Source organism: Nyctibius grandis, chromosome 3, assembly GCF_013368605.1.
Source record: "Nyctibius grandis isolate bNycGra1 chromosome 3, bNycGra1.pri, whole genome shotgun sequence".
Classification (NCBI taxonomy): Eukaryota; Metazoa; Chordata; class Aves; order Nyctibiiformes; family Nyctibiidae; genus Nyctibius; species Nyctibius grandis.
In genome coordinates, this window is record NC_090660.1 from 5,005,228 (window position 1) to 5,031,776 (window position 26,549).

At 38.5% G+C, this 26,549-nt stretch overlaps 1 protein-coding gene across 2 annotated transcripts in view; it reads left to right on the plus strand.

Moving 5' to 3' along the window:
- Positions 1 to 26,549, plus strand: part of RECK (reversion inducing cysteine rich protein with kazal motifs) — a 76,186-nt gene that overhangs the window by 31,301 nt on the left and 18,336 nt on the right. For both annotated transcript variants that reach the window (XM_068396002.1, XM_068396003.1), the window contains 8 exons: positions 9,152 to 9,185; positions 10,051 to 10,248; positions 10,641 to 10,908; positions 13,368 to 13,547; positions 14,507 to 14,719; positions 15,461 to 15,597; positions 17,848 to 17,988; positions 21,488 to 21,676. In XM_068396002.1, the coding sequence (XP_068252103.1) occupies positions 9,152 to 9,185; positions 10,051 to 10,248; positions 10,641 to 10,908; positions 13,368 to 13,547; positions 14,507 to 14,719; positions 15,461 to 15,597; positions 17,848 to 17,988; positions 21,488 to 21,676 (1,360 nt within the window). The remainder of the gene's footprint in view (positions 1 to 9,151; positions 9,186 to 10,050; positions 10,249 to 10,640; positions 10,909 to 13,367; positions 13,548 to 14,506; positions 14,720 to 15,460; positions 15,598 to 17,847; positions 17,989 to 21,487; positions 21,677 to 26,549) is intronic.

Genomic DNA, 26,549 nt, shown 5'->3' on the forward strand with positions numbered 1-26,549 from the left:
TTAATGCTTGTAATTATTTTTACTGTTCGCTCTTAAAATTGATCATGAGGATATTTTCAGAGATCGGCCTTTGCCTATATTCTTTTTAACACAGTTTGTAGAAATGCTATTCTGCTGGGACTTCTTTTCTTTCAATCTGTTTCTCGATTAAAAGCCAGATTCCTCCTCCCCCCTTTCATCTCATTTCCTCCTGCCCTGAATTAGGTAGTCCTGCATAAGTTCTGCTCATAATCAACAGTTCAGGATATCAGACAATTCTCTATTCTCTTGATGTGGGCAGAAGTGTAGCAGGTTTCCTGTTTTTCCAGGAAACATTAAATTCCCTTTTTTTCCCCCTTTGGTCCTTTTGTCTAAACAATCGACAGAGTTATTTTCCTAGACTCTTCATTGTTGAAGTTACCATAGCTTGTTCTCTTAAAAATGAATTTTGAGTAGTTCTGTCTCTTCTCGTGCTATGATATGCTATACTGTCAACATCTGTAAGCTTCTCCTCTATTATGCTGGTCTGTTTCCTTCTTTTTTTCTGGATTTCTGCATTGCTGTAGGAGGTTGGCCAATATGGGTTGAAGGAGAACGGGAGAGGAAAGGTAAGAGATTAAAGAATGACTACAAAATGGTGATAGTCATCTTATTTACTTTTCCTAGTTCTTCTTTTTCCCGTTTTTATCTGGAATTTTGCAAAGTGAGTCCCTCACTCTTATTCAAGGGTGATCTTGCTGTTATTGTACAGAAAACCTTAACTTTTTCTATCTGTGCAACACTGAAAGAAAAGGAGGGGTTGGTGAAGAAGAAAAGAGAACTTTTTAATGAGCACTAGGAATATGACAATGGGTTTTCCTACGTATCTAGGCTTACAGGTACTCATGAAAAGTAGTACTTACCATGCTCTCAAGATACCTACTGGTTATATAAAATTCAAGGAAGTTTTGCCTAAGATAGGAGATTGAAAAAAATACTTCTGGAGGGAACCTGCACTTTTTCACACCCCAGTCATTCTTTCTCCTTTTTTTTAAAAAAAAAAAAATAAAATTCTTGGTGCCTTGGTGAATGTGTCCTGCTCCGTCTGTAGCCTGTAAGTAGCTTCTGTGTCTGTGACTGGTGCCATACTTTGTACTCAACTAGGTTGGCTGGGGAAGAAACTGAACAACTAGAAAGGGAGTGGCTAGTTAAAACTGGAAGAGGCGACACAGGATCAGAAACAGCCTGTGAATCACATAAATGCAATGTCATACGTACTGTGTTTGCCTTTGTGTTTAAGAATTCATACTTCATTCACTAAAAATGAGGATCCGATTTGAGAATTAGTTTACAATATAGATCATAGTGCTGGTTCATCTCTGAAGTCTGTTACTGAGGTATTGAATATATAAGTATGTGACATGTAATTAAGAACTAGCTGAACTAAGAGTATAGAAGTATAATTCTCTTTTTGTAAACACTCTCATAGCTTACCAGCTTTAGTAGCTTACTTACATACTCACGTAAGGATTTCCCAGAGGATTTTCACAAGCTTCTTACAATGGTTGACTGAACTGTGCATAGTACTTTTCTGTAATCTTTTGAGATCAGAGAAACAACTTCATGAGTTACCCTTCAGCTTCCCACTAAGTAAGTGAGCATGAAGGAGGTAAGTCTTCAAGGGTAGGGCATAGGGTTCAGAGCAGCGAAAAAAAACCAGACTCCAAGCAGGAGATGTCACAAATTTTGAAGTTGCTAAGCGGAGTCTCAGATTGTACAGTATCAGAATCACTTTAGCATTGATGTGCCAGCTTTTCACAAAACTAACTGAAGATGCTTTTTCTGCTGATCATATGTTTCTGGATTACTTTTACTGTAAATATTTATGAAGCTTGTGATTCTTCTAACTTGGAAATTTTAGACATTTTAGAAATGAATCATGTTGTAATAAGCTGTTCATTCTTGATCAGTGCATTAAAGATTGCATGTCCTACTAAACGTGGTTTTTTTTTTATTTTCAAGTAGCACTGCATACAGACATTGAAAAAATTTAACACAACTTGAGTATTTTTGAGTGTTACTGAAACATACTTTATTTGCCTTCTTTTGAAAGATTTTATTCTGGCTTTTTCCTTTCTTCTGCTTCTCAAATACTCGTTTTGTTATCTTCATTTTTTCTCTAGTTCTATGCATCTCAACTCTCTTATCTTTCACGACTTCTAGCTTTCTGCTATCCTGTTCATCTTCCTCTAAAAAAAAGGTAGGTAATAGTCAAAGGAAGAAGAAAAAAGAAGTGGAGGCTGTATGGATTGTATGGAGGATTTTCTGATTTTCCTAATTTTAAAAGTTTTGTGTAAAGTTGAAGTTCATTTTTTGAAAAGGCTCCGTGGAATACATGCTTGGAGGAGTAACTGAAAATAGTTTATAAAGCTTGAAGTAAGCTGTGAAGTCTTTATTATTGCATTTAATATCACTTTTTCTGTGCATGGGAAGGGTAGTACTTAGATTTCCATTAGATTGTAGCTCTAGAGTCGCTACACTGCATACTGTGAGTTCACCTCTCTGCACATCAAGAACTCCAGTTCTTATTTCACCTGTACTAAATAAGACATTCAAACTTCTCTAGTTAATTGGCATTATGAGAGCTTTGCTGCAGCTGAGAGCTATTAACATCTGCCATGCAGTCGAAATGTAATTGGAAGTGTTGCCAGTTATTTAGCTTCTGCTCTTAAAACTGGTTTTGACACACAGAAGTAAACACTTTTGATGTCCCTGGACTGTTTAAAGGTATTTTTGCTCTCACAGATTTGAGCACTGTTTGGCTTAATCTCATTTTGTTTTCTTACAGTTCTTAAATACAGAAACTTCCAATGCAGTGCCTGCAGCTTCAAGTGCCATAGTAGGGATTCAGAAAAGTATTCACTGTGCTACAGTATTGGCTTGTTTTATCTTATAGGGTCATATGATCCTGCTGTATGCTGAGCATTTAGTGAATGCTGGCTACTAATTACCCCTTCTGAAAAATGCAGTCAGCAGTTTTTAGCTCTTATCTAATTGTTTGTGTGGATTACTCAGAGATAATAGATTATAACTTAAGGAGCTGTTTAGGACATCATTTATGAAAAGGTTCCAAAACAGTTTTAATGAACTCATGAGGCACATGGCTCTGTGTGGCCTCTGGAAGTACTACTTAACAAATTCATGGTGGACTCTGACCATGTACTACACATTGTAGCTAATATTATTGTCATCTTATCTGCTGGTGCTTTTTGTGTCTATTCTCTACTGTTCAGAGAAGGTTAGAACACTCAATGATCTTGCCAAAATTTAAGTTCCAGTGATTTTTTTCTACCTTACTGTGCAAGTGTTCTCACTTCTCTACTGGTTTACATAATTGAGGAAAATCTTTGGCTTACTTTTTAATTACTGAAAGATTTTAAAGTTCTTAACAGATGTGCACCATCATTTGAAGCTTCAGCTGACTCCACTAAACCTAATATGTTACCTTCTGACTTTTATCTTCTGTTGATAAATTTGAAGATTAAATAAAAGTCAAGGAGAGATTAACAGGGCTCATTGCTGTTCTCATAGAGTGAAGCATTTTGTTTCCTAGTGTATTTGTTAATCATAGGTAATACTTCTAAATTAAGATGGCCTTAATTGGATAGGATCTATATTCAAATATTTAACATGGTCAGGTTGCCCAAGACAACAATACTAAACTTATTTTTCTGCCAGAGTTAGTAGAATACAGATACCATTGTAATCTTTAGGAAGGAAAAATAATCTTTGATTTTTAGCAAAATACTCTTAATTTCTGGTGTGAAAGAACAGCTTCACTGTTGCTTTTCATTCGAGACACGAGGCAGCCATTTAGAAAAAATGTGCTTATGATATAAAAGCATGCCTTACAATGCCGAAGTCTTCTTCCTGTAGCGAAATGTTCTGCTCTATTTATGTTTGTGTGCATGCTTTTTGGTTTTTGAGCCGTTACCTGCAGCTGATGAGCTCCAAAAAGAGCGAAACCAGTTAGGTCCTGCAGTACTGGCTAAAACCTTTCTTCAAGGAGCTTCTGGTGAGGAAGACTGGACAATGTTCTCTGCTGGATAAACTTCAATTGTCTTTTTCAATTTCCATAACACCAAAAGATCTTTGAGACTGTTTTCTTTAAGGCATACACAGTTATGTTGCCTGTGTCTGCCTGCCACTTTCCATTCCTTCTGCTTATAGTCTCACTAGCTTTAATCACCAGTTTCAGCAACATTTGGCTTTTAAAAAAGAGAGGTCTGAAAGATGAGATTAATGCACAAGCAAAACAAATAATTATGTTTGTGTTCTATAAATTGCAATATTGCCATCTTCGTTCACTTAATATTTTATGCACAAGTTGAAAATGGAGTATCGGGCTCTGTGTATGTACACAGTGTTGCCTTTTTATCCTCATTTTCCCAAATATTGATAACTTAGTTCTTCCTTTAAAGAGAACACCCTTTTCTGCTCTTTTGGTTTTTGTGGGGGTTTTTTGTTCCATTTTTCCTTACCTATGTCTCTGCTTTGTCTTTTGCTTTCTTTTCTCTGTCTTTCTCTTCTGACAGTTCACTGGCAGATTCAGAAGGAAGCTTGAGTAGGCAGAAAAGCTGCTGATTTTTTAGATACGAGTGCTACTTTACTAGAGATGAGCATTAACCCTGTGTTCTGTAGTGAAGTTATGGTTATAATTCAAATCAGACTGTCTAACGCTGTTACCAGCTTTACTTAGGAGCAGGTGACTACACATTTATTTATTTCTTGTTAAGATTCTCTCGTGTCTGTATAGCTACACTCCCCACATATATACCTGTACTTTCTGGGAAACTGAACAATTATCTAGACCTACGCAAAGAGCAAAGTTGGCACCCTAACTAGCACTGTATTCTGTGATGGCTACGGGCACTAGAGCTTCATGAAATACGGTGGGTTGCTTCAACAACTCAGTGCAGCTGAAGTTCATCCTGTTCCTTCCTGCAACTGCCCTTTTTCCACACGCATTCCCTCCCACTGCGAGCCATAAACATACACTTCCCCATACCTTACTCCGAATCTGGCAGGTACTTCTAAAAGATGATATCTAAGAGATGATCCTATCCTATTCGATCCTATCTTAGTATTATAACTGTGGAAATCACTGATTTAAATTCCTATGAGATGAGAAAAAGGAGTTTTCAGCAAGGTTACTGAGAAAAATCAGGTCATGAGAAGATGATTAGTGCCAGAACTGGTGTAAAGGCATACACAAGACTATACAACCAGGAACAGAGAGAGAAGAGTTGAAAACAAGGTGGAAAAGAGAAGACCACCTCCTCTTAATGGAAGTATGAGCATTATTACAGTGATTCAGCAGTCTGTGGAACTATAGTTTCAAAGTACAGAAAGACGAAGATTGATTATCTGGTTAGGGCATCCTGCCTGTATAAAATTGGTGTGTAAAATTGCTGCAAGAGGATAATTTTGTCTCAACTTGAGCCCTCCTTTAGAGGAAGAACATTGGTAGACACCATAATCTTCTCAACATTCTTCTGTTTTGTCTGTGGTTATAAACAGGGGACATTATTATTATAGCAGGGACAGTGAAACTATTATCCCTGAACTGCTTTTTAATAACTTTTCTGTAACATTCAACTTTTAAATAACAGGACAATTTTTAGCTGAGTTTATAGCAGTATTACATCATGATTCTAAGTATTGTTTGTGCTAACAATATTGTTGGGTACTTAGGTATGACAGACAGATTTAAGCCTTTTCAGGAGCCTCTACTGTCCCAGTGCCTTAATTAATAAAGTTACAATGCTGCTTTCTACGTGGCTGGTTTGTATATCATGTTCCAGCACTTGATACAGGGTGGATGTGGAGAAGTCTAATTTCAGCAGCTTCTGAGGATAGTCGGTTTTGGGTCAGAGTGATGTTGTGTATTTGACAGTTGTTTCTTTTTTCATACGTGGAAGGTCCCAAAGAAACCAGGTGGCCACATTGAAACAGTGACTTTCTGATAACCATTGCCTGGTATCCATAGAGAAGGATGTATGGCACTATAAAAATGGCATGAGCCTTTAGGCAACAGTATAAATCTTTTCTTTACAGATGTAAGATGGTGACTCTGTCTACATGTTCCATTTCCATGAGTTCTCGTCCCTCATCCCTGTTACACAGATGAATGGGTGACAGGGTTTGCTTCGTGTATAGTAAAGAGGGAAAATCTGAAGTGAATCAGATGAAAACTTGCTGCTGGGCTGAGGAATGTTGCTGCAAATTCATTCTCATCTCAGAGGAATTATGCAACATCTGTGCTCTTGGGAGAAAAGATCTAAAATTTGGTAGAGGATATTAGAAGGGTGAAAATAAAATGTCTGAATTGTTACTTTGTGAGGTTTTGGGTGTTGTTTTATGTAAGGCAGACTTTTGAATTTTTGTGTGAGGTGTTCTCAATAGACCTGTGCTTCTAGTCATGATCACTAAAATTACAAGTAGCTGGTGTTCATGGAAAACTAACTTAAATTTTCAAGTTAGATTTGTGTTCATTCTCTCAGGATCATTATTTCAGTGCCACATCTGCCATGATTTACCCATGATTTAAATCAATTTCTGACTGTAAATAGAAGAGAGTGATGCTGCTCGCTACAGTATTGGGACTGTCCTCCTGTTAACATATTTCATTGTCCACAAATACATTATCCAAAACATGATATAATTGTGAGACTGTAGAAAACAGGATTGTAGCACTATGATTTACATGGCGTAAAGAGTAATTGGCAACTTGGAACCTGTGATTTAAATTGCAGCATAAAATAAAATCATTAATGGCATGCTACAAACTGAAACATCAAGGCTTGAGGCTTTTCAAATCTAAGTTAAAACGTGAGCCTTCCATCTTCTGGTACAGTAAATAATTCTTTTGGCTCTTCAGATTTTCATCAGAACTGTCCATACAGGAATGCTAATTCATTTGAATGCTAATTCACACATAGACTATCTGTGTTCTGAAGTGCTTACTCTCAAATGAACAACAGAAAAGAGGATGAAGATAGCTATGAAAATGAAGAACAAGATGTAAAAAAGAATCATGTTTTTACTTGGGTACTTACAAAACTTTCATGAGGAAAAAAATTTTTTTAAAAAGGGAAAGTGGGTTGATTTGATCACTGGGAGATTTGATCACTTTGATATTTACTTTGCTTTTCTCTGTACTCCTATCTAGACTGTAGGGGGGGGAAATAAGGATGCTGCCAAAACAGATTAATTGGCTCAAATGATCTCTGAGAAGAAAGCAAGTAGAGAATATGAATTGAAAAACAAACTCCTGCACTCTAAACAATCTCTATAACAAAAAGAAAAATAAAAACATCAAGATGATTCCGAACACGTTTGTATTTTCTTTACTTTAAAAATGTAACACTTCCATCTGTTTGCAGCAGTAGGAATTTTCACAAAAATACCTCAAAAATTGTTGGGGATACCCACTTCTCTGCAGTGCAGTAAATACTAGTAACTAGCATAGATGAAGAATCTAGTGAAACTACTGAGCTGAAGTTACATCTGCATTTTGATGTCTCTTCTTACATAGAGGTAGTAGCACATCTGGTATTTTGCTGTAGTGAAGCAAGATTTTAATCCCGCGTTATGTTTGTGGAGGAGTATGACGGTGTTTCTGTTTTCTTCTCTAGCTGCTGTGTAAAATACAAATTTGTTTACTCATGGGGATAGAGGAAATGAAGGAGATCAGGAACTTTATGAAGATAGGGATTGTGTTTTGTCACTATGTTAATGTATTTGATCAGTTTTTATCATCTGGTGTTCTGACAAGGTCACGTGTGGAGGGAGTTCAAATTTCTCTTCTTTTTCACAATCATACAATTTTAGAGTCTTTGATAATTAGCAACTACATTTTGGAATTTCAACCTCATGGCTTCATCTTTTCACGGAGTTCCGGGAAGCTTATGTGTGGTATCTGTTTTTTTAAGAAATGTGGTTGTTTTGGGCAGGAGTTCATTAGTCTTGAGGGAGGTGATTCTGCCCCTCTACTCACAAGAGCAGGGTAGAAGGGCAGAATCATGTCCCTCAAGACTATTTAACTCTTGCCCAAAACAACCAGTCTTCCCCACACTGAAAAAGCACCTTTCTCAGACTGAGGACTCCAGAGCAGGACGCAGTACTCCAGGTGCAGGAAAGACATGGAGCTGTTGGAGCGAGTCCAGAGGAGGGCCACAAAAATGATCAGAGGGATGGAACATCTCTCCTATGAAGAAAGGCCGAGGGAGCTGGGGTTCAGCCTGGAGAAGAGAAGGCTCTGGGAAGACCTTATGGCAGCCTTTCAGTGCTTAAAGGGGGCTTACAAGAAGGATGAGAACAAACTTTTTACCAGGGCTTGTTGTGATAGGACAAGGGGTAATGGTTTTAAACTAAAAGAGGGTAGATTTAGACTAGATATAAGGAAGAAAATTTTTACAATGAGGGTTGTGAAACACTGGAACAGGTTGCCCAGAGAGGTGGTGGATGCCCCATCCCTGGAAACATTCAAGGTCAGGTTAGACAGAGCTCTGAGCAACCTGATCTAGTTGAAGATGTGCCTGCTCCTTGCAGGGGGGTTGGACTAGATGACCTTTAAAGGTCCCTTCCAACCCAAACCATTCTATGATTGCTCTGTGGATTAGATTCCTCTGAAACAAACCAGCAGGGTGTATGTGTTTCCCTCTTTCTGTCACTTAACATGTTGAATGTCCCCCAACTGTACCTTTTGGCTGCAGTTTGAGGCAGTTGATAGCACGCTTTAGCTTTTAAGGTATATTGTTGAGTTCATTTGTTGAGAATTTCTATTTGCATGTGTCTTTTTTTCACATAGAATCTTTAAAATTATTGTCATAAAAAAAACTTTTTGGGATATCTTATTATGTCCCGTGCTGTTTCTAAGTTAGTCCAGGAAAGTATTCCTATTTACTTGCCTGAATATTTAGCTATTGCATGCCTACAGAACTCAGGTGACCCCTAATCTTTTAATTTCCTACTTTCAGTGGTTTTGTAGAGTGTTTTTGGTTTAATCCAATCTAATTGGAACAAATAATAACAAAGTTAAATTTATTAGCTCATTGTAAGAAATGACTGGACACTTAAATATTTATTTGAAGTTTTCTGGCTTGTAATGCTGTTTTTGTTTTGATTTCAGAATGCTCTCTTTAGTTGTATTAACAGAAATGAAAGTAAGTATGTAATGAATAGTTTGTCTTTTTTGTTTTTCTTTTATATCATTCTATCCTTATTTCTCTAAAATGTCAGAAATTCTGTGGGTCTACATAAACACAAATCACGTGGATTCAGTTCCATAGAAGGACAAACCACATGCATAAATTTTCTTGCTCAAGTGATAAGGGGATTGGGCTGTTCATATAATTTATTTCAGTTTTTAATTTGTGTATCTGTATTTGTTTTTTCTGTCCTATTTTGATGATTTAGAAGCTCATTTTTTCCTTCTGCTTTGTTCATTTGATGAGTGTTAAGTAACAAACTTAAATGCATAGATGAAATCTTGCACCATCCAAGTGTTTTGTTGCCTGATGTCTGTCTATGTAAAATGAAATCAGTATCTCAAAGTTAATTCTAGTAAAGTATTTCTCAAGAACTGTATATTTAATAATGTATCAAAAATGGGTGAATCACAACACCATTTATTTTTTTTAATTACTTTTAGGATACTACTCTCGTATTTATTTGTTTACTATTAATATTTGTCTAGTAATTCAATTATAGGACAAGTCTGATTACCTTAGATAAGAGCAAAATAAGTGAAGATAAAATTCAGCTGGCTTGCTGGTGTCCTGAACTTGAGTTCAAGATTACTTTAGGGGCTTTTTTCTCCTGCCAAACAAACAGATGTAATTTGGCTGGTTACAGATATTCCCAGTCATTCTGTAGACAGAGATTTTCATAGCGCCTAGAAGAATTTCTTCATTTTTTTTCACAGTAATACCTTGAGCGTCATTATGTGTGCTACAGACATGCTCATTTCTTCCTTTCCCTGTGTAGGAACCCATAGATTTTGTGTTGTTTGTTTGTTTGTTTCCCCAGTGGGGTCAGTCTGTTGCAGTTATGCAGGTCATCATACAAACTGTCGGGAATACTGTCAAGCAATTTTTCGGACAGACTCTTCTCCCGGTCCTTCACAAATTAAAGCAGTTGAAAATTACTGTGCATCTATTAGCCCTCAGCTTATACACTGTGTGAACAACTATACACAGTCATATCCAATGAGAAATCCTACAGACAGTAAGTACAAAAAATCCTTCTTTACTGAAAGTTATAGAAAATACTGAGAATGTTTTAGGAATATATGCACTTTTTATATAAAATGTGTTATTGTGTAAGTCTATGGTATAAATTGTATGAATGTATCTCTATATTGTAATTATATGAATTTATATAATGATAACTTTTGTTTGTAGGTGCATTATTGATTTTTTTTTTTTTTTTAATTCTACGTATCGGTGTTGTTTTTTTTTCCTGAGTTGGTTCTGTTTGCATTTAAAAGAAGCAACATTATTTGAGATTATTGTGGGGGAAAAAAGCCTCCTTATAGCACTTTTTCTGAGGGCTGTTAAGTCGTGCATCTTGGTTGTTGTTGCATGCTTGATCATTAACTATTTTTAATTTTTTGACAGGTTTGTATTGCTGCGATAGAGCAGAAGACTATGCATGTCAGACTGCTTGTAAAAGAATTCTAATGTCAATGAAAACAGAGCTTGAAATTGTTGATGGACTTATAGAAGGCTGTAAAACAATGCCTCTCCCTCAGGATCCGCTTTGGCAATGTTTTCTTGAGAGTTCAAGATCTGTTCATCCAGGGGTCACGGTGCACCCTCCACCTTCAACAGGCCTTGATGGAGCTAAGCTCCATTGCTGTTCTAAAGCAAATTCTTCCACATGTAGGTCAGTATCTCTCTACCCTTATTTCCAATTGTGAAAATGCTTCAGAATGTCTCCTATCAGACCTTTGCCTGAATCATCAAGTAAAAAGTTCTGTGAATTCTTAGTAAAAATAGAAGTTTAGGTAATCAGGCAGGTATCACGTTCTGCCCAATACTTACTTTGTATCTCAAAAAATACTAGTCTATAAGAGGAATCACACTTTTCTTACATTTAGCACTGGCTTATAGCAGACACACTAAGTTAATGAAACCTATACCTTACTTCTGGTCGTAATAACCAGTATTGCAACAAGATGAAGAGGTCTTAACCAGGTGCTAAAGAGAGCCAAAGGGACAATGAACTGCACAAATTCTAAAGTAGCTGGTTGCTGCATGTTAAAACCTTAGCAGTATTCCTTACTATGCTATTCAGATTTTTGTCAATGAAAAATAACTTAGGTTATTTAATAATTAAATAGTGGAACTAACTGTTCGACATTTAAAAGAAAAAAAAGATTTTCAGCAAATAGTTGCACACTTGCAGATAACTGTAATTGGAGCATTTTTAGTTTAGTGTAGTTATCTGTCCACTTTAAAAATAGATCATTATTACATTTTAAGGGCATCAATATGTCAAAATAAGTTGCAAATATTGATTTTTGAGCTGTTGCTTCCTTTTACATCAAAGTTTCCAGTAACAAAACTACTGATCCTGAATGCAGCAGGATCTTATGAGTTTAGTAGTAGAGCCCTGGAGTTATGTTATTTGTTAGAACATTGTAGCATAGGGCGGTTGATATAATATTTTTTAGTTGCTTGCTTTGACAGAGAGTTCTAAAAATGGATCCTTCCCTCACTTCCCTCTCCTAAACTGAGAAACCTTGCCAAATACAACAGAAAGCATTTGCCAAAACACAAGGGTGGCTCTTTACATCAAGAATGGTGGTGGAGTCACCATCTCTGGATGTGTTTAAGAAAAGACTGGACATGGCACTTAGTGCCATGGTCTAGTTGACAGAGTGGTGTCAGGGCAATGGTTGGACTCGATGATCCCAGAGGTCTCTTCCAGCCTGGTTGATTCTGTGATTCTGTAATATCTTTTAGTTGCTTGCTTTGACAATGAGTTCTAAAAATGGATCCTTCCCTCATGGTTTCAATATGCAGTAGACTTTAATAGTGCAGTGAAGTTCCATACCTTCAGGTGGGATGGGATCAGTTGTATTTCGTAGGATTTGCTGTGAACAAAGTGGCTTGGATATTACTGACACCAGGAACCATTTCAAACGCAAGCAACAAACAGTACACCTGTTTCAAGCATCAGGGCAAAAGAAACAATGTGTGGTTAGAAAGCGGTCTGGCGGAAAGAGACCTGGGGGTGCTGATCGACAGCCAGCTAAACATGAGCCAGCAGTGTGCCCAGGTGGCCAAGAAGGCCAATGGCATCCTGGCCTCTATTAGGAATAGTGTAGCCAGCCGGTCTAGGGAAGTGATCGTCCCTCTGTACTCGGCACTGGTGAGGCCGCACCTTGAATCGTGTGTCCAGTTCTGGGCCCCGCACTTCAAGAAAGATGTTGAGGTGTTGGAGTGAGTCCAGAGGAGGGCGACCAAGCTGGTGAAGGGTCTGGAGGGTCTGACCTATGAAGAGTAACTGAGGGAGCTGGGGTTGCTTAGCCTGGAGAAGAGGAGGCTCAGAGGTGACCTTATTGCAGTCTACAACTACCTGAAGGGAGGTTGTAGTGAAGTGGGAGTCGGCCTCTTCTCCCGGGCAACTAGCGATAGGGCAAGAGGACACAGCCTCAAGCTTCGCCGGGGGAGGTTCAGGTTGGACATTAGGAAGAATTTCTTCTCAGAAAGGGTTATTAGACATTGGAAGGGGCTGCCCAGGGAGGTGGTGGAGTCAACATCTCTGGATGTGTTTAAGAAAGGACTGGACATGGCACATAGTGCCATGGTCTAGTTGACAGGGTGGTGTCAGGGCAACGGTTGGACTCGATGATCCCAGAGGTCTCTTCCAACCTGGTTGATTCTGTGATTCTGTTTTACTTGCCAGTCATTTCTGTAAGAGGAGAAGGTGTGATTTGAAGTTGCAGGATGGGATTAGAAGTTATTGTCATGTTGACCTAGGTTTATTACAAGTAAAATTAGCTGGGATAGTTCTCACCTCAAAGGCGTTAGTTCAGGTTTCCAGCTATTACATTTTTATTTGATATTGCAGTTTTATATTCTGAAGTCTTTCAGTGTTACTACCTTAAAGATTTGCTAGCGTTCTTAAGCAAAACTGGAAAAATTAGAAAACAGTGAACTGGGGTTATTTGCTTGGAGCACATCTTTAAGATACTCTTTTGCAGACTTTGTGGGCACTAACACAATTTTCTACAGAGTGTAGGCTGTTGTGATCAGCACAGAAATGATAGGCTCCGCTATATCTGAACAACTGCTGTTCTTTTAATTTTCTTTTCTTTGTCTATATGTTTTTTTCAGAGAGCTCTGCACTAAACTTTATAGCACGAGCTGGGGCAATTCACAGAGCTGGCAAGAATTTGATCGCTTTTGTGAGTATAATGCAGTTGAAGTTTCCATGTTGACCTGTTTAGCAGATGTACGAGAACCTTGTCAGCTGGGCTGTAGAAATCTTACTTACTGCACTAATTTTAATAACAGGTAGGAGAGAGACACTGAATATTTTATAAAGGAATTCCTGTGCTTTGATTTAAAAAATAAAATGTTTTTCAGGCTTATTTTGAGATTGTATGTAGCTGTCTTTCTGCAAATATTTTTTGTAGATAATTTAAAAATAAATAGTTTTTCTTTAGAACTTTTAGAAATGTATTTAACAACAGACATAACAAAACTTACAAGAATAAAAGCTAACCCATGAACTTGTAAAATGTCATCATGTATTAGCAGCATATTCCTCTGTCTTACTGTATAGACAAATAAGCCATGATTACTGGAATGTTGTGTATTATAAATAAGGTAAAAATGCTTGTTAAATTTACATATTACTCTTTTTCAAAATTCCTTTTCTTTCAGAGATAATTTCTGTGGTTTTATACTCTATAGGGCAACATGCATGATTTAAAAGTGGTGTCTGAATTAGTAATTGCAAGGTTACAAATTAGTTTGAGTTTCAAAAAAACATTTAAAATTTTGTTAGCTATTAGAGATCTCTGGCTTTTCTCTGAAGTAGTATCCAGTGGCATGAGTGTTATAGGAGTAACAGAATCCCATATGTGATAGATGCAGCCTGGGCAAATATAAATGATAAATTAACTTGCATTAGTGATTCAGCAGGGAACATTTGCACAGATACTCAGGATATCTAAGATATTTGCTTTTAAGTCAACTTTCTTCAGGTAAGAAAAATTTCAGTGATATTTGATCTAAGAGGTAGAGGTAAGAAGAGAGTTTCAGCCTTGAGTCTTAAAGAGGTTATTTTCCTTAAAGACAGAATTCAAACTGATTTTGATCTTGCTTAAAACTGCAGAAGGGATTAATTTCTTTTATACTACAAAAAGCAAGCTGAAAAGCAAGGTTGTAGAATTCATATGGTGAAAGGTAAAATGTGTGGTGTTTTCTTTTTCTTGTATACATGCCATATCTTAACTTCTTCTTTTAAGACCAACAGAACTTTTTAGGAGCTGCAATACTCAGTCAGACCAGGGAGCCATGAATGACATGAAGCTATGGGAAAAAGGGAGTATTAAGATGCCATTTATAAATATTCCCGTGCTTGATATTAAAAAATGCCAACCAGAAATGTGGAAAGCAATTGCCTGCTCACTGCAGATCAAACCTTGCCACAGCAAATCTAGAGGAAGTATTATCTGCAAGTAAGTACTGTGGGGAAAAAAAACAGTTTAGAGGTTCTGCTAAGGATTTAATGAGGTTAAAAAGCTGCTGTAGGACTGTGTTTGAGTTCGTTAGGAAAACATGGTAAGGCAAACACGGAAGGAATGTGAGCTTGTGTAGTTGCCATTGCTGGAATCTTTATCACTGTAAATGGAAGTTGTTTGCCTATTAATGAGACGGATGTATGTGCTTCCATTGTAAAGTTGATTTATTGGTGGGGTTTTTTTGGCTCTCTGGAGTGTCTATAAAACCTTTTCGGCTTTGGGACCTGCTGGTAATTTTCAGCTGACAAATCTGAAAAACATGAAGTTTATTTTTTAAAATAATACATTTTTGAAGTAGGTGATTGGGTAGAAAAGAGACCAGTTAATAGTACAGGTAGTAAGATAGACTTCAACCCATATTAGACCTTAGTAAATCAAGGAAGTGCTTGGTCTTGAAAGGTACATGCATATGATGCCATAGAAAATCAAGATCACCAAGCCCAAAGTAGAGGAAGAGTAGTGTAAGCAATAGTTCCTGTCTTTGTGTCACAAATTTGTACCTCCCCCTGTATGTAAAATGTAGCATATACAGAGAGATATATATAAAAAACACTCTGTTGTGAGGCAAAAGGAGAAACTTGTGGATTCAGGGAAGAATGTGGAAAGAAATCTTTTTCATACAAGACCTTTTTTCTTCAAGTAGTCTTCATGAAGTCCTGTTTCTTTATTTATCTGAAGATCAGATTGTGTGGAAATACTGAAGAAATGTGGAGATCATAATAAATTCCCTGAAGGCCACTCAGCTGAAAGTATTTGTGAGCTCTTATCTCCAACAGATGACTTGGAGAACTGTATCCCTTTGGATACATATCTGAGTAAGTATCAACATGCCTATGCAACAAAATTAGAAACCAAAATACTTTGAATACTTATAATTGCTTTTAATAAGTTTCATTATTTCTTTTAATGAAAATTGTATTGAATTTGAGACATTTTATTTAGCGTATTAGAGAAAATTGGATTTTTCAAATTGCCATAGCTCATTACGTTTATTCCTTCTTGTATTGGATGTACGTGGCAAGGTTGTTTTGGTAGCAGTGGAAGCTGCAGGGCCTGTATGGGAAGATGTCAGGGACAGCACTGTGCCAGACACAGCCAGCTTGGCAGTGGGTCCACTATAGGGCAAAGCTGAGCCACTTAGCAAGTTTGTGGTGCCTCTGCGAAAACATATTTAAGAAAGGGCAAAAAGTGCCAGACAGGTGGAGGAGAAGGGAACAGGAAGAGTGAGAAACAACAGAGGTAGCACCAAGGTCAGAGGAGCAGGAGGAGAGGAGGTGCTCCATGGCGGAGCAGATATCCACAAGGCAGCCTGTGGAGGACTCCACATCACAGCAGGTGGGTATACCCTGAAGGAAGCTGCAGCCCATGGAGAGCCCATGCTGGAGCAGAGGAAAGGTGTGAGAAGGAATGAGCGGCAGAGAGACACTGCTGTGTGTTTTCCATAGTCACCATCATCCCCACCTTCCCCATCCCCACTGCATCACTTGGGGCAGGGCAGAGAAATCTGGAGTGCAGGAGTGAAGATGAGACTGGGAAAGGGAGGAAGAAAGAAATTGCTTTAATGTTTGTCTTTTTGTTCCTATGACCTGAATCTATAATTAGATATTTATTTTAATTGGCTATAAATGTAGTTAATTTTCCCCAAGTCAAGTCAGTTTTGTCTGTGATGGTAATTCTTACTCAGTCTCCCTGTCCTTACCTCTGCCCATGAGCTTTTCTGTTCCTATTCTGCCTATTTTCTACTCCCATTCCCTTTGGGGTGGGGGGACTGGGTAGGAGTTTGACTGTTAGCTAAGGTTAACCCAACACACTTCATGCAAGTACACGAATCTGTATCATCTAACAATCTGCTTGTTGAATTTCAATGATTTTTTATCTACTTGAAAATAGACTAGTTAATCTTACTTTAAGAAAACTCTGTTCTTCAAGAAGTCATCTCACATGCCAAAGAAGTACTATAATAATAAAATCACTATCACAGTTTATTTACAGGACAAAAGCTGGATCATGCTTGGGAGGACTGATCTCAAATAAGGGTCACTTGAACAATAGCATGATTTAGAGCACAACTTTTTGATGTACAAATTACACTTTTGCCTGATGCATAAACTCTCTTCTCTAACTGTGCAATTTGAAAAACTAAAAACCAAATTAACTCTTGCGGCAATAGAACATGAGTTTGGTAGGTATAGGGAAGAATTAAGTTTTATGATTCTGTTTTTCTTCTAGCATGTCTTATCCCTCAGTGTGGAACACAATTGTGTTAGTAAAATTTCATCTTGGTTCTAAATTTTATATAAATGCATCTTTTTACATGATTTTCCAAATCTACTCTACCGTATTACTCCTTCCTGTTGCATATTTATCTCTGTAGGATTTAGACCTTTTTAGCTTTATAGGATTTATCCGGTTTAGACCTTCTTCCAAATTCAATTTTGATATTTCTTTCTCAGAATCCCAGGAACTTTGAAAACAGTGAAATTTTGGTTACTAAGACCTGCAACTGAAAGCATGCTTCAACAAATAAATTGTTCCCAGAGAGACAATGTATTGAAGCTTTGGGTGGTTCTTTCCATTTAGCTACTGCTTTTCCATGTTGTCTTCCCTTTCCTTAATCTTGTGACAGGAGAACATTACTAGTGAGGTAAAGGGAAAACAGAAACACAAGTTTATTAATGATAGCAAACTTGGTTAAACATCAAGCATACTTTAAACATCCAACTGGATAATCATTGACTATGGGACTTCTCCTGATTAAAGTGCCGGTTATTGTCAGTTTGTATTTTTGTCTTATAGAGAAAATTATTGGGGAAACAAGATAGAGAAAATATATTTTGCTTGTGAAGAATCATCTGAGTCATTATTTCCAGGATTGAGGACTAAACCTCTGAAATAAGACAACTACCTTGTCATGTCAAGCTTCTACAAGTATAGTTAAAAAAATAAAAAATATTTCACAGAATTGTCAAAAATATGATTTTACTGAATGTAAGCAATGCCATGCTTTATTGAAGAAAAATAAACCTCATTTAAATCAATATAGATGCTGTATATTCTATTTTCAGGCCCAAGTTCTTTAGGTAACATTGTAGAAGATGTTACACATCCATGTAATCCAAATCCATGTGCAGCTAATCAGTTATGTGAAGTAAATAGAAAAGGATGTCAGTCTGGGGAACTGTGTCTTCCATATTTGTGTGTGCCAGGTAAGCCTTTTTGGACTTCTGTTTACCTCAATTTTTCTGATAAACATACGTAACTGAAATTTTATTGGAAGTTTTAAAGTGAATTGCTGATATCCCAAAAGAACTATTATCACAATTATCTTGTGTTTTTAAAAGCTGTAGCCTACCTTCTAGCTCTTTTGATTTCTCGATGTGTTTCTATTTTTATTGTCCGCTGAAACATAACGTCTTATTAGAAGATATATTACTTATTTTGCTTCAGAAGAAATAAATATCCACACGTGGCCTCTAAGCAGCCTGCCTGCTATTTAAAATTACAAGCATGCAATACTGCAAATACAGTGCAGCTCACTGCTTCTGCAGGCACCATGACATGTATTGCCTTGTATTTCCATACATTATTAGCCATATCTACGTTATTTAGTGAGGTGGATTGTGAACTGGCTGAAGGAAAGAAGCCAGAGAGTGGTGGTCAATGGGACAGAGTCCAGTTGGAGGCCTGTGTCTAGCGGAGTCCCTCAAGGGTCGGTACTGGGACCAGTACTATTCAATATATTCATTAATGACTTGGATGAGGGAATAGAGTGCACTGTCAGCAAGTTCGCTGATGACACCAAACTGGGAGGAGTGGCTGACACACCAGAAGGCTGCGCAGCCATTCAGAGGGACCTAGACAGGCTGGAGAGTTGGGCGGGGAGAAATTTAATGAAATATAACAAGGGCAAGTGTAGAGTCCTGCATCTGGGCAAGAACAACCCCATGTACCAGTACAAGTTGGGGACAGACCTGTTGGAGACCAGCGTAGGGGAAAGGGACCTGGGGGTCCTAGTGGACAGCAGGGTGACCATGAGCCAACAGTGTGCCCTTGTGGCCAAGAAGGCCAATGGCATCCTGGGGTGTATTAGAAGGGGTGTGGTCAGCAGGTCAAGAGAGGTTCTCGTCCCCCTCTACTCTGCCCTGGTGAGGCCGCATCCGGAATATTGTGTCCAGTTGTGGGCCCCTCAGTTCAGGAAGGACAGGGAACTGCTAGAGAGAGTCCAGCGCAGAGCCACGAAGATGATTAAGGGGGTGGAACATCTCCCTTATGAGGAGAGGCTGAGGGAGCTGGGTCTCTTTAGCTTGGAGAAGAGGAGACTGAGGGGTGACCTCATTAATGTTTATAAATATGTAAAGGGCAAGTGTCATGAGGATGGAGCCAGGCTCTTCTCAGTGACATCCCTTGACAGGACAAGGGGCAATGGGTGCAAGCTGGAACACAGGAGGTTCCACATAAATATGAGGAAAAACTTCTTTATGGTGAGGGTAACTGGCACAGGCTGCCCAGAGAGGTTGTGGAGTCTCCTTCTCTGGAGACATTCAAAACCCGCCTGGACACGTTCCTGTGTGATATGATCTAGGTAATCCTGCTCCGGCAGGGGGGTTGGACTAGATGATCTTTCGAGGTCCTTTCCAATCCCTAACATTCTGTGATTCTGTGAAAATCTCTCCAGCAGCTCCTGGGCAACTAGTTCTGGTCTGAGTAAATCATGGCCAAACTTTTTCATAAGAGCTTCACTGTTGCTACTTCACTGGATTCAGAGTGACAGGTTTAGGGCTTGGGAAGGAAGTGACGTGGCACATAATTTATTTGCCTCTTCTTTCTTCTCTCTACCACTTGAGCTTGCAGAACTGATGCAGCATCTCTGCAGTTCATCTTTAATGACTGACAGCACTGTAAGTTCATTGACTGGAGAAAAAGGCAGAACCACAAGGCAGATTAGCTCTATGTCTCTCCCAAATCTGTATGTAGACTTGTAGTTTGGAGGAAAATGACACTGACTTCGGGAAACAACAAAAATATGCATAATGGATCTTGTGCTGCCTTGTCCTTCCACGAGACCCACGGTACCACTTCTCATTAAAGACCATGTCTGGAGATGCAGCAGTACACAGCTGACTGCATTTCTGCTGCTGCTTCATTGAGTGGTACTTTTAACATAGGTGCATTCATGGTCATTTGGGAACTACTTTTTTAGAACATAGGTGTTGTCTAACTTCTGTGGTTCTTGAAACAAAGAGGAAAGCTTGCATTTGGTGACGCTTGAACACATGGTGAGAGAGACTGAGTGAGTGAGAGCGACACTGATTTTGAAACTGAATTGGCATGAAGCAGCCTCCTTTCTAGAGGAAATAATAGAGAACATTGCCCTAACTGTCTTGCATCATTTCCCTGAGCCTCTTTTGTTCCAGTAGTTTCTCCCGTGATTTTTAATTACAAAGAGGAAAACTAGGTTTTGCTTCACTCATACAGCTGCTACACTTGTGCTCTTCTAAAAGTGAGGATAGACTTCAGCTCATTCTTTTTGTGAGCCTAGGGACATCGTTTTGGTTATGTTTCTATGACCCTTGCAAAATATATTTGTTTTTCTGAAAAGCTGAGCATTTTTACTGTAGAGGTTGTATTGTCTTCACTCGCTGCAAAAGTCATTCAAAGTGATCCGAAAACAACCTCACACAGAGCTTTTGAAGAGAGAGTTTACTTCCTCTAAATGTTGGAAGGTGACTTTTATGTCTGAATTCAGTCTTTTTATTGGTTGACATTTTCAGGGGATTTCTTGCAGTTCACTTCTAGGGTAATTTAAATCTAATATTTATTTTATTATTTTTTCCTTGCAATTTTGAAAAACATTTTTCTTATTTTCCTTTTTTTTTTTTTTTAAATCCAGTTTTCCTGCTTTTTCTCCCTTTCTCTTCTCTTCACATCTACCTGTAAGAGTCCTTCAGTGTTCGTATAAGAGGTACAAGTAGGGAAGGAAGATACAATAAAATACATGAGAGAGAGGAAATGACTGGGCTTTGCTTGTGAGACCCTTTAATTCAGATTCTGTATTGGAGACAGCAAAGCGTATGTGGTATTTGTCGTATCACATACATTTCATACTACTACAGAACTGTGGAAAATGAGATTTCTGGAGAACTGTTGGAATTATGCTTACAAATACCTCAGGAGCGGGTGTCAAGGGGTGGCGACCAGACTCTTTTCAGTGGTGCCCAGTGACAGGACAAGGGGCAACAGGCACAAACTGAAACATGGGAAGTTCCATCTCAATATGAGGAGAAACTTCTTTACTTTGAGGGTGACAGAGCACTGGAACAGGCTGCCCAGAGAGGCTGTGGAGTCTCCTTCTCTGGAGATATTCAAAACCCACCTGGACACAACCCTGTGCAACATGCTCTAGGTGAACCTGCTTTGGCAGGGGGTTGGACTAGATGTCCCTTTCCTCCCTAACCATTCTGTGATTCTGTAATTACCAGTCTTTTTCTCTAAAAAGGTACTTCAGAACATTGTCTCAAGCAAGTACCTTCTATTTCTCCTACTTGTCGCCTCTATGAAATGAGTGAATTTGTCTAAAGGATGAGAGCAAGGCTGCTTTAGGAACATGTTAGCTTTTTCACAAGTCAAAGAGTAGTAGTTATTTTTGGTAGTGGCACTTGCCAAAGTATTCTCTAAATATAACCAAAAATTTCTCCTTGTATATAGGTTGCAAACTGGGAGAAGCCTCAGATTTTATTGTCCGTCAAGGTACACTTATTCAGGTTCCATCCTCAGCTGGTGATGTTGGTTGTTACAAGATTTGTACCTGTGGACACAGTGGATTGCTAGAAAACTGCATGGAAATGCGTTGTATTGACCTCCAAAAATCATGCATTGTAGGAGGACAAAGAAAAAGTAAGTATTGAAACAGTAATTATATCTTTATGCAGCACCTGCTCCTTAAGTAATGAATTTTGAGGTACATATGAAGACCCAGAGGATCTGAATGCAGAGTTTATCAGAAAATACAAAAGTTAATGTTTGCATCCCTATATATAATACTTATTTAATTCTTATATGTGCTGGAGGGTTCTATTATTTAAATCAATACTGGACTGTGTCTGTCTCAGCCAATGAAAGTCCTGTGTGAAGTGTTTTCTTAGTACACCATTTTTCAACCAAAAGGTCACTGACTTGCCTCACATCCCCTGTGTTTTAAGGTACTTGATAGTAGGTAGCTTCCTTTCTGGTAGAAGAACTTGCTAGTGGGAGCTCTGGGGATTGAGGAGGGAAAAAGTTGTGAGAGGAGCTAGGAGGCAGCAGGGATGAACCAACAGCAGCAAAACAAATTGATCTGCTTTAAGCATGCTGTAGTTCTGAGGTTTGGGCACAGTACAACTGACTATAAATGGCTGCCCATTTCCTGAATTCCAACTTTGAGGGTACTCTCGGTCTACTTTTAGCAGCACTGAATATCAAGTGAGCAACAGAGGTGTCTGGGGAAAAGTATGAGAAAAGGCAGAGGATTTAATCATACTTTCCATGAATATTCTCCCAGAATCTGTTCTGTGCTTCAGACCACAAAACCTTTGAGCAGGGGATGGTTTCTTTACTAGCTCCAAATGGTTTGGGGTTTTTTGGTTTTGGTTTGGTTTGCTTTTTTTTTCCTTCCGTGGATTTTAAATATGTGTTAAAAAGAAGTCAGAAACTTTTATCATGAGCTATAATCTCTGGGAAGAAGTTCCACATGCTAAGATATGTGTGCCTAAAAACCATGCTTTTTTTTTTTGGTGGGGTTCACAAGGGATTTCTTTTTAATTTGAGCCTTGGTAGTTTGTTTCATCTGGTCCTCTTAGTTCATGAGATTCATCCTAGTTCTTGTATTGAAAAAGCAGATGAATGATTGTTACCTATTTGCTTCCTCTTTCAGACCTCTGTCATATTCCCCTCAGCTTTCTGGGTTTTCTGCAAGCCAGTTCATATCCTATTTAATCATTCCTTATATGAAAACAGTTGTGCACTTTTGATCATATTTATTACCCTACTGTGTACATTTTTCTAGTTTACATTTTCTTTTGAAATGGGAGCTGGAACTTCATGCACCATTTACAATGCAAGTGCCCAGTCGAATGTATTTAACAGCAAAATGATGTTCCTTTCATAATTATTCTGAGCATTATCTTTTTTTGGCCACTAATTCTACTGAGGTCATGCTTTCACAGAGCTGTCTATTATAACACCATGGTCCAGTTCTTAAGTGGAAATGGTCAGCTCACAGCTCATTGTGTGAATTGTAGAGAATCACTTTTTGTTCAGTACAATGAATTTCCTTTGCTGTATCCTTTCCTAGTTGCTCAGTGTAGTGAGATTTTTCTTGCAGTCCCTCATCATTTGGTCTTTTGAACCTTAATGTTCTTGATAGACTTTGTCATGTAAATACTTGCATTTGTTGTTGGGATCACATATAAATATATTGAACAGAACAGCCACTGCATAGATCATGGACACTCCTCCAGCGGCCTCCCTTCATTGTCCATTTATTCTGTTTCACAGATATTTATCCATATGAGCGCTTTTTTTTCCTATCTCTACTTTTTACTTGAAAGCCTGTGTTAAAGAGCTATTAAATGTCTGTTGGGTATTGAAGTGTATCGACCTGATTTTCTGTTGTCCACATGCTTATTGACTCCTTCAGGTAATCCTAAGAGATTTGTTTTGTGACTTGCACAAAAACTGTGGTTCCTTCCCCCAGGGTATCATATTTAGGTATGTGTCCACTGATGCAAACTTTTATACGTTTACCACATTTGTGTTGTGCAAAATTAAGTTTACCTATCTTTATTATCCACAGAACTCTTTTAAAAAAAAAGTATATATTTTAGCCACTTGCATTGGTATCCAAACCCTGGGGAAGTTTAATGCAAGAGGTTACAAATAAGTTTGCTTATATTAGCAGGTCTTTCACACCTGTGTTCATTTGGATTTTTTGGTGAATACCTTCTGGTCTTGCAGAGTCCTCAGCATTTGTCTGTCCATGAGCTGCTTCTGAGGCAGGTTCTCTAAAACATTGCTTGTGAAGGAGGTACTCAGCTTAGACTTTTAACTTCCTATGCAGGGAACAGGGATGAAAGAAAATCTTTTACTTTTTCCTCATCTTTGGTCCTGTTACCGGAAAATAGCAACCAAGAAAACTCTCTAAACCAAATGATAGTTTAGAAAGTCGACATTGGTTTATTGCAGCGCTGGGTGCACGGGGGATCTCTCCTCCTAGCATGCACACCTAGGGACAAAAGCACACTCATTATATACATTATAGAAAATGAATATTCATAGAATTCTGAGAAAAGCCCGCCTATTCCAAGAAACCTTATGCATTTGCTAATATATTGTCCTTTCTGTTGACACATGCAGGTGGCTCCAAGGAAAAGATACTGTTCTAGTTCTTACAGGATTTATCTCTTCTGGCATCAGGGCTTGTGAATCAAGTCAATTTAGACACTGCAAAGATGTTGTTCACAGTCTTGTTATCTCTGGCCCTTCTTTGTAATTAGTGAGGAATTTGACAGAGACCTTGGATCCTCTAAGACTAAGAGCAAGCAAGAATCAGTGATGACTATAACTCTCTTATCAGTCCCAGAAGCAGATGCTGTCTGCAGAACATGCCGTTAGCTTCAGAACGTACTGTTATTTTAGCTGAAAGGAAAATTGATTCTGTCTAAAGGTTACACAGAGTAGGCCTTTTAGGGCCTACTTTGAGGCCTACTTTTACTAAACCATCTGGTATCAGTCCTTCCACTAAACATGCATAATAAGTTTTGCACAATCACAAAATTCTTTTCCCTTGGCATCACATAATAAATCTGATACCCCTTTAGGCAACGATGCTGTTTTAGTTCACGTAGCATTTGGGAGAGGGAGTTTCTTTCACCGAGCTATGTTGGTAGGTTTCGCACCAAGGTCAATGGTTTTTAAAAAGTGTTTAAAAGACTGTTCTGCTAATGTGTACAAACATGTTAAAAATATATACCTGTCGTAGACTGGCCTCTGCACTTGGATTTCTTTGAAACCTTCATAGCCTGCAATTAAGTATCACAAGGCAGCCTATGAATTTCAGAAAAAAAACTTACTTATCTTTTTAAATGGCTGAGGGAACTGGGGTTGTTTAGCCTGGAGAAAAGGAGGCTCAGGGGAGACCTTATTGCTGTCTACACCTACCTGAAAGGAGCTTGTAGCAAGGCGGGTGTTAGTCTCTTCTCCCAGGTAACAAGTGATAGGATGAGAGGAAACAGCCTCAAGTTGTGCCAGGGGAGGTTTAGATTGGATATCAGGAAAAAATTCTTCAGGGAAAGGGTTATCAAGCGTTGGAACAGGCTGCCCAGGGAAGTGGTGGAGTCACCATCCCTGGAGGTATTTAAAAGATGTGTAAATGTGGTGCTTAGGAGCATGGTTTAGTGGTTGGACTTGATGATCTTAAAGATCCTTTCCAACCAAAACAATTCTATGATTCTGTGATAACAAAGGTATATTGAACACTGTGGTTCTTTAGAGTCTTCCTGGGCATGGTGGGTCTAGACCTCCTGCTGATTTCCTTCTGCCAGGTAACTGAAAGATGAACAGCTTTTTATTTTAACAATAAAAGAATGCTAACTATGTCCTTCTTGACTTTGGTTTAAATTATTAATTTTTCTAAAGTAACTTTACTCTTACCGTTCAGAGATTAAATTGGCACGGGTAACAAGCATGAATTGGGTTCTACCTAATCTGACAGTCAAAGTAGTTGAAAGAGACTGTGACAAGTGATGCTTCGTAAAAGATGATATTGATTTATTTTCAGACTTATTCATTGCTTGAGAGCTTTAAAGGTGTAATTTTGTCATGCAAACTGGCACTGTGCTCTTTGAAAAAGAAAAAAAAAAAGCTACTACTAAGAAAGGGATAATCTTACAAAATGTCTTGGATATAAAATGAAGTCTGTGCTGAGCTGTAACCTGGCTGAAGCTCATGTCTTTGAATCACTTGGCAAGCAAGAGATTTTTATGCTAGTGAACAGTTACATATTTCAGCACTGGACATTGTTTAGTGTCTGTAAATCAGCCCTTTTAAAATACTGTCAGACTGAAGTCCAAGCATAACTAAAGCAAGTCAAAGATACCTAATAAGTCCAAAATAACTGAGTTAGGTTTTTTTCCATGTAATAAGAAAGAGTTATTTTCACATTAAGTAAATCTTAAGAAGCAAGGCATTTATTGTAGTTACATTTCACAGAATCACAGAATGGTTAAGGGTTAGAAGGGACCTCTGGAGATCATCTAGTCCAACCCCCTGCCAAAGCAGGTTCACCTAGAGCATGTTGCACAGGGTTGCGTCCAGGCGGGTTTTGAATATCTCCAGAGAAGGAGACTCCACAACCTCCCCGGGCAGCCAGTGCTCTGCCACCCTCAAAGTAAAGAAGTTTCTCCTCATATTGAGATGGAACTTCCCATGTTTCAGCTTGTGCCCATTGCCCCTTGTGCTGTCACTGGGCACCACTGAGAAGAGTCTGGTCCCCTCCTCTTGACACCCACCCCTAAGGTATTTGTAAGTGTTGATAAGATCCCCTCTCAGCCTTCTCTTCTCCAAGCTGAACAGGCCCAGCTCTCTCAGCCTCTCTTCATAAGAGAGGTGCTCCAGTCCTTTGATCATCTTTGTAGCCCTTCGCTGTACTCTCTCCAGTAATTCCTTATCTTTCTTGAACTGGGGGGCCCAGAACTGCACACAGTACTCCAGATGTTGCCTCACCAGGACCATG